This window comes from Lynx rufus, unplaced genomic scaffold (genome assembly GCF_022079265.1).
Source record: "Lynx rufus isolate CCGP_SWC_20201006 ecotype Redwood Valley unplaced genomic scaffold, mLynRuf1.p SCAF_1, whole genome shotgun sequence".
NCBI classification, from domain to species: domain Eukaryota; kingdom Metazoa; phylum Chordata; class Mammalia; order Carnivora; family Felidae; genus Lynx; species Lynx rufus.
The window spans coordinates 100,185,079-100,193,820 of NW_025814823.1; the positions used below are offsets into that span (position 1 = coordinate 100,185,079).

Here is an 8,742-nt window from a genome sequence, read left to right on the forward strand (position 1 = left end):
TATAAATATGTATGTATTTATATATATAACATATATTCATGGTAAATTTTAATACAACTGGTTTGCTAAATATTAATGTAATTCATAATATTACTTTTGATGTAGCCACGTACTCACATAATTTTCATTATTATAAAATGCGTTGAAAGAATTAAATGTTGTCACAGATTAGAAGATATTTATTTTTATGTCTGAAAGCACAATTTATAATGTGCCACAACCATATCAACACAATTTTGCTAAAGAAATTGAAGTGGCCATTTTATTTTTCTTATTTGTATTCACTGAAGTTTCCACTATTTTTCATAATTCCAAGGCCTGAAAGGATGGTTAATTTTAGAGTTTTAAATTGAATACCTCTGAGCATTTCTTCTCAGTTTGGTTTTTAAAGTCACTAGAGTTCTTCTGTGGGTTCAGATCTATCATATATATTTGCATATATATATTTGCATATATAATTGCAATTGTCCTCTTAAGTATATCCAAATAGTTGAAGAAATACTGTACTGAAACAGTTATGTTTTATTATCTGTTTTAATGCTGAAACAAGTCATGTGCTATTTCTTTTGCAGCTGCTGTCAAAGCTTTTAAAGATGCAAGACAAAATGTTGTTGAAATTAACTCATCAAAGAATGCTTCAGTAGAAAATCATTCCAAGGACACTTTGTGTTCAAATGATGATGCCAGTAAGTTACAGCATGAAGGAACTATTGTCAGTGAGCAAAAAGAGAAAGAAGCCAAAATATTGGCAAAGAAACCAAGAAATTCAAAAGAAAAAATAACCAAGATGGAACATGGACCCAATGCTGTAGACATTCCAGATTCTCCATCAAAGCCTTCTGAAAGGGATTCTGTAGTTCCGTCTGAACCACGGAAGACACCTGCTGACCCAAAAATGAAAACAATAAGTAAAACTAAAAAAAGGAAAGGGTCCAATAGCTCCCTTGGTGATAACAGTGATGGAGAAGAATTACAGGAAGAAGAAAAGGAGTATTTTGATGATAGCACAGAAGAAAGGTTTTACAAACAATCTTCAATGTCTGAGGATAGTGACAGTGGTGATGACTTCTTCATTGGGAAAGTCAGACGGACACGAAAGAAGGAAAGTAGTTGCCATTCTTCAGTTAAGGAACAAAACCCCCCCAAAAAAGCGTTACCTGAAGAAGATCTCCTTGAAACCCATCAGAATATAAGAAAAGACAAAAACCCGCCAAGTACAGAATCAAGGAAGTTTGAGTCAGTGTTTTTCCATTCTTTATCTGGATCTAAAATCTCCAGAAGGTAAGAGTGTTTTTTCTATCCTAAAATAATTATTAGTTCTTAATTTTTTTAAAGATAAGAAATATCTGCACATCCTAACTACGACAGAATCTCTCCCATACATACATGTAGTTTATACAACACATCCTTTGTTTAGACTTGGCCCTTTTGAATGTTATATTTGGATCATATTTACAAATACACATATGGGAGGGTGCCTGGGTGACTCAGTTGGCTGAGCATCTGACTCAGTTTCAACTCAGGTCATGATCTCACGCATGGTTCTGGGTTCAAGCCCCACGTTGGGCTCTGTGCTGACTGTTGGAGCCTGCTTGAGATTCTCTGTCTCTTTGCCTCTCTCTGCCCTGCTTGTCCTCTCTCTCTCAAAATAAATAAATCAAAATAAATAAATAAACTTTAAAAGAAAAGGGGACATCTTAAAATAAAAATTTTTTAAAATACCTAAATGGCAGTGCCACATTTATCCTGTAGCCAGGTAATTTGTCCAGCTAATTTAAGTTTATCCCTTAGATGACCAAAGTCTTCAAACTTTGAATTTGCTTTTGATGAAAACCTTTTGAAAACATCTCACATATCTTACCCTTTAAATAGAACTTTCTGAAAAGAACAGTGGCCTTTGGGGCGCCTGGGTGGCTCAGTCGGTTAAGCATCCGACTTCGGCTCAGGACATGATCTCACAGTTTGTGGGTCGAGCCCCGTGTCGGGCTCTGGGCTGACAGCTCAGAGCCTGGAGGCTGTTTCCGATTCTGTGTCTCCCTCTCTCTCTGCCCCTCCCCTGTTCACGCTCTGTCTCTGTCTCAAAAATAAACAAACATTAAAAAAAAAAAAAAAAAAAAAAGAATGGTGGGCTATGTTTTTGACAACCCAGAGCCATCATTATTTTAAACATCAGTCTTTTTCTTATGAAATGCTTGCTCTCACTGAGCTTCTCCGGACTCCTGTGTATTTGGTGATGTTGCTGCCTCTGTCCCTGCTATTCACCACCACTTTCCACAGCTCTCCTGTGATAAGTCAGTAAGTTTAATTTCATTTGTAATTCTAATCTGGTAGGAGATAGCTTCACACGGTTAGCTTATTTCTTCAGTAACAGCTATTTTCTTCAGAAAATTGTTTTTGTAAAGTCAAGGATAATTTTTAATAGAACAGAAACTTGTGATGTTAACATTTTCCAGGGAAGTAAGTGTAGAAAGACACACAACCATATTTGGAACCTTAAAATTAATTAAAATCGTTTTTATGTGTCCCAAACCTGCCTCACAAGGCTCCATTTCTTTTCTCACTTGAGAATAACATACCGTTATCCCTTCCATCTCTCACAAAATGTAAATCTTAATTTTTGTTACATGTGACTCTTTCCTGCTTTATGAAGACTTTCGAAATTTTTTGTCTGGATGGTCTTCAAGAGTGGAGACAGTACATATGTAACCAAGATAGGATATTTTATGACCAGAAGTCCCTGTAAGGAAGTGGGGTGAGAAGGAAATTCACACGTTTCTGTTGTAATATTGGTTGTAAATACTGATTGTAAAATCAAACTTTGATACAGCTAAAACTTGGGGGGGGGAGGGTTATCATTTTTTTATCGATTGTTGGGGGGATGAGGGAGTGCGATAGTCCTTTGAGTTTTATCCCTAGTTTATTTTATCTTTGTAAAGTTATTTATCTTTTTAAAGTCCTAATGGTCTTTTCTTCTTTTGGAAATTACAGAGAACAGGCTCCAAAAAGCAAAACCCCAGGTATGTATTACTGGCTTCCTGCCCTTTCTATATAGTTAACTGATGCTTTTCCAGAATGGAAGGATAAAAACTCCGGGTTGCTTAATAGTCTGAATGAATTATGTACCCACAGAAAGGGGAACAGAACATTTTCTAATTATCATTGTGATTTTTAAATTGTAATTGGTTTTTCTGTTGTTGTTGTTGTTGTTATTACCTATCTGTGCCAGGAGGAAAGGTGTAAATAAAACTTACCAGGACATATTGGCTCTATTTGATTTCTCTTGAACTGAGTTATCATATACGTTATGTCTTAGCACCATACCATTAAATACTCAGTAACAAGTATGTTACTTTCTGGGTTAAGAATAAAATCAAAGTATTTTCACATTAATTCATAATAAGTCAAATTAAATATATTTGGGTAGTCTCACTTCTATACATAATCCCCAACTCTCACTGGCTTAAAATAATGAAAATCTATTTTTCACTCACATCACAGTCCACTGTGAATTGACAGTTTCATAGAGTAATTCAAGGATCAAGCTCCTTTCATCTCGTAGCTCCTTTCTCCTGCAGTTTCCGTTTGGCCAGCAGAAGGGAAGAAGTACATGGAGAATTGTGCAGGAGGTTTTCATGGGCCAGGCCAGAAAGTGGCAGGAATCAGTTACACTCATAATTCATTAGCCAGAATTCAATTATATGGTGCCATTTAGCCACAGGGGAGCTAAAAACGTTGTCTAATTGTGTGGTCAGGAGGAAAAAAGAAAGTGGAATTTCTTAAACACGTAACTGTCTGCCACTGACCATCCTTCCCTCACCAGATGTGAGAGATTCCATTTCACTGCCCCTCCCCCAAACATAGCACACTTCTCTCCTTCCCAGGGAATCCACCTCAGAGTCCCAGCCTAGCATCATCCATCCCCTGGATGAGGCGGTACTTTCCATCCGGTTTCCTGGATGGGACTGCCCCAAGTTTGGTGGCCTGGCCACTTAAACACAGACTGCCTGTCCCCAGCTCATAACCAAATATTTAGTGGCAGATCAGGGACAAGGTAACCACAATATAAACTTCCAGTCAGTTAAGAGAGAATTGGGAGGCACATAACATGTCTACCACTACTGAGCAAAAATTGTAAAGGAGCTGGAGGAACTTCCTTATCCATTGTTCTTCCTGGCTTCTGACTGTCTTCTTGGGAGGTTTTTGTTCTATGGCCACACCTGAAGCAGACATTTGGTATAATTTCCTTGGGGGCTGCATCAAGTGACTGGTAAAAACATATGGTCCTGGAGACCGTTCAGAGTCTTTAACATTCAAGAGAGTTTTTTCAGCCCAGACTTAGGGTTTCTCTCACAACACAGGTCCCTCCAAAACTTAGTGGATTTCTGACTTCTTCATTTCCCGTTAGTCCATCCATGAGCTAGTCACCATACCACCAATTTTTTCCTAGAGCAAGTTGTCAAACTTGCTTTCTTTATGTTTGAGGGTATTTTTTCCCCACCCCAAGCATCATTCCATGTGTCTGCTGTGTTGAGACTCTCAGGTTTGGTTGAGAAGGCCATACTCTACTCTTAACTTTGCTCTGGGGCTGAATCTCCAGAGGCCTTTACTGCTTAAAATCTTAGTCTCCCGTCTTACTTTCAAAGTCCAAAGGCTTTTCTTAACCTTAAGTTAGTTCCCAGATATCTGGATTCTCTGTTGCTTTCAGTTTCTGTCTGTGAGCTGGCCAGTTCTTTCCTGGACGCTGCTCTTTTTTGTAGTCTGTTGCCAAAGAGCCATCAGTACACTAATTCTTTTATTCTTTCCCACCACCTACCCTGGTGTTGGGAACTCCATAGGCATACAGCCTGCCTCCCAGGTTCTCACTTGGCAACAGTGAGAATGGCCACAGTTATGCCCATTTCATTGGCATGGGAGATGTGCCCACTTTTCAGCCTCGGGTATCCATTTCCTTACCACCTACCACTGAACGGCCGAGCCACTGCCAACTGTACATGTTGTTGTGATGGCTGCATCCTCCTTCCGAGTGGCACTTTGCTCTTATTCGTAGTAGACTGCCTGCTGTAGCAAGCAGCCACCAAATCGTGGTGATTGAATTCTCATTCGTCACAGCCTGTGTGCTCTTTGCAGCCTCCTTCCATCTCGTGCCTCTGGGATTTCTCTGTGCTCTCTGGGAGCAGAGAGAGAGAGATTAAAGGATCGAATGGGAGGTTTTTCTGATCAGACCTTTTGTTCACATGTCTTTGGCTATAACTCAGCTTCATGGCCTCATCTAGCTGTGGTCAGGATGGGGAATGCATCCTGGCTGTGCACCCAGGAGGAAAAGAAAAGTAGGTCTGGCAGATACTTGGCATCTGCCTCATTCACCTTATATTCAGACACAGAGTAACTGTAAACTGCAGGCACCCCCCACATTTTCCCAGTGAGGAGACCCAAGTGGAAGGGCTTTTGTTTTTTTGCTTAGCTTATATATTTATAGAATTTAATTGATAATGTGTTTATACCTACAAATATACTTTACCTAATTATCTAAAATATATATTAGTTTAGAAGACTGCCTTATTTAAATCTCATTTTTTATGAAGCAGTTTCTTTCAACATTTAAACTCTTTGTTCTTCATCACTAGAGCCACTCTGAGTATTATATCAGATTTCTAGACCACATGTGATTTGTGTAGCATGCAGGACGTTTTGAATTCTGTGTACAATAAATGTTTTGGAAATGTTGTCCCAAACTGTGCGTTTGTTTGTGTAATGTTATGACATTTACTTTTTAAGGAGATCTTGAGAATGCTTTTGACAGTGAATGATGTCTAAGTTGCAGTGAAGAAATTACACTTCCCATGTACTACTTAAAATCTCTGTTACATTTTTGTCTCCCTTTCCCCCACTCTCATTCTATAAACATGCATTAATTCATGTCTTTTCTGGCTGATGTGTTTCTCACAAACGCTACTTTCTTGTTCAAAATAACGTAGTTTTGGGGCGCCTGGGTGGCTCAGTCGGTTAAGCGGCCGACTTTGGCTCAGGTCACGATCTCACGGTCCATGAGTTCGAGCCCCGCGTCGGGCTCTGGGCTGATGGCTCAGAGCCTGGAGCCTGCTTCCGATTCTGTGTCTCCCTCTCTATCTGTCCCTCCCCCGTTCATGCTCTGTCTCTCTCTGTCTCAAAAATAAATAAAACATTAAAAAAAAAAATTTTAAAAAAAATAACGTAGTTTTAAGTATCTTAAAATTTAAGAGGATGAAAGGACTAGAAGCAACTTGCCACCCTTGTATCTGGTGGATAATTTTATGATTGAAAAAGATCTTTGTCTTAAATTGGAGTGAATTTAGTAATTTATCTCATAATAATTTTATGTTCAATAACAAGGCAGTGGAATCAATCAGTAGCCCTTTAAAAATTCATCTCTCCTCCCATCACCATGGTCATATCGATTATTTTAGTAAATACATGTGAATTTTCTGGCTACATCATACACAGATATCCTAAACTAATGATGTTCCTTTGAAAATATAAGATGCTCTTTTCTTTTTTTCTTTTTCTTTTTTTTTTCTTGGCCTTCCATGTTGTCTGCATTGTTTCCTTTCTTAAACTGTTTCCTCAATGCAAATAAGACAGCACAACATACATGAGGAGATACACAATAAACATCTGTTTAAAATATTAGAAGGCATGTGTCACGAAATTGCCTATTCATACGTATATTACAATTTCAAACTATTCCTGTTAGACTTAGATTTTAAATTGTGATATATTCCATTGAAGTAAAATTAAATTCCTTCTTTAAACGCTGATGTGAGGAAATGAAATGTCTTTCTCTTGTATGGTCTTTAGGCATTTAGTTTTCACTATTTTTGCTTTCTCCTCCCAGGTTTTCGGCAAAATGAACTTCAGCTCAAGAATCCGTTTAATAAGAGTGCACAGAGAGGACTTGAAAATACAAAACAGCAGTCGCAGCTGCCTCTTCATCCTTCATGGGAAGCAAGCAGGAGGCGGAAAGAACAGCAGTCTAAAATTGCTGTGTTTCAGGGGAAAAAAATTACATTTGATGATTGATTAGGACTTCTTTCTGTGAACCAGCCTGTTATTAAAGTTATGTTTACATAAGCAGTGCACAAATCAAGTACATACGTAAATTGTTTCTTAATAATATACCCGCACTCTTCCCTCTGTGCGAGAATTCTGAGATCACAACTCTCTCGGTCTTGGTCATGTGCACTTAATCATGAAGTGAATATGACAAGTGTAGCTCTTGTTTCTTGCCTTGAAAATGAATGTTTAGGAGATATATTTTACAGTGGAAAATATGAGGAAATTATAGTTATTTAAAATAGATCATCTTTCCTAAGAATTATTCTTAGCAAAACTAAGTTAACTTTTATTATGGGTATGAAGACAATAAATTATAAAAATAAATGTTAATTTTTATTATACTTTTAATGATTTGTGATCTCTTTGACTTTTAAAATAAGCTCCCAGTTTTTGATTTCTGAGTTTTATCTCTAGTTTTTAGGAAACATACGTGTTTAAGTATAGCAACACGACCAAAAAATTGGTTATATATGTCACTGCATAGAAATACTTGTTTATATCAAGAATGTGTAACATGTAGTTACTTTAATGTGCTTTTATAGAAACATTTTTTTTGTGTGGAATCATGGATGGGAATTTATTTATAAGGACAAATCCTGAAGGAGGTATGATTGAAGGAGCATTTCCAGAGAACTGAATGAGGTTATGAGATGCCTCACAGGGGAAGGGACTATTCTCGCTATACAGTACTGTTATTTCAAAGGAAGACAGGATTTTGAAACTCCTTTCAAATGTTTCACTTTGGCTTCTCTGGAAGAAATTAAAGGTTCTTGGTTAACTAAAGATAAGGAAATTCCATGTTGCTGTTAATGGCAGGAAAAGGCCTCTGGTTAGCAGAAATTCATAAGCTCTGGAGAGTCATTTCTGTCATTTTCAAGAGCTTAAGAATTTAGATAACTAAAGCAATGGAATTCAAGAGAGTATACAGAAAGAAAATTGTTTTTTGCTGTTGAATGCAAAATTTACTTTCCCTGCTTTAAAAATTTTATTTTGACATGTCAATTATATAAAATTAAAATTAATTTCCATTGAAATTTTAATTATGAAAAATTATTACAGGAAAGGTGAAAGAAAAATGTGTCCATGCCCACCCAGGTTTAGCCAAATTGTGACTTGGAGAGTACTGTCCTCCACACCACCAAGTCTGTCCTAGACTTCTTATCCTACTGCAAGGAATTAGGGCCCAGCTACAGGGTTAGAGGGAAGAGCCCACACAAGACATGAGACCACTGTCACTTCTCATACTTCTGATACCTCTGCAGGTTTGGAGGTGGGGGTTGTGGGGGAAGGGTTCCCCAAACACCCTTAGGTTCAAAAATTTGCTACAAAACTCCCAGAACTAACTGAAACCTACACACACACACACACACACACACACACACACAAACACACACACACACACTGAAACCTATTCAGAGTTACTGTTTATTACAGGGAAAGGGTACAAATTAGAACCTCTCAAAGGAAGAGATGCATAGGGCCATGTCTGTGAGGGTTCTAACTAACACAAAGTTTCTGTTGTCCTCAGGACACTTTACCATCCTGGCATCAGTGTGCTTAGAGTTTGGCCAGTGTTAGAAGCTCACTCAAGTTTTGGTGTCCAGAATTTTTGTGGTGGCTGCAATATGTAAGCATGATCAGTTGATTGCC

At 37.9% G+C, this 8,742-nt stretch overlaps 1 protein-coding gene across 1 annotated transcript in view; it reads left to right on the forward strand.

The window, feature by feature from the left end:
• SRFBP1 (serum response factor binding protein 1) overlaps positions 1-7,440 on the forward strand; it is a 68,063-nt gene extending 60,623 nt beyond the window's left edge. Inside the window, exons 6-8 of the mRNA XM_047083798.1 lie at positions 573-1,281; positions 2,989-3,017; positions 6,872-7,440. Coding sequence (XP_046939754.1) covers positions 573-1,281; positions 2,989-3,017; positions 6,872-7,056 — 923 coding nt within the window. The 3' untranslated portion in view covers positions 7,057-7,440. The remainder of the gene's footprint in view (positions 1-572; positions 1,282-2,988; positions 3,018-6,871) is intronic.
• The last annotated feature ends 1,302 nt before the right edge of the window (positions 7,441-8,742 follow it).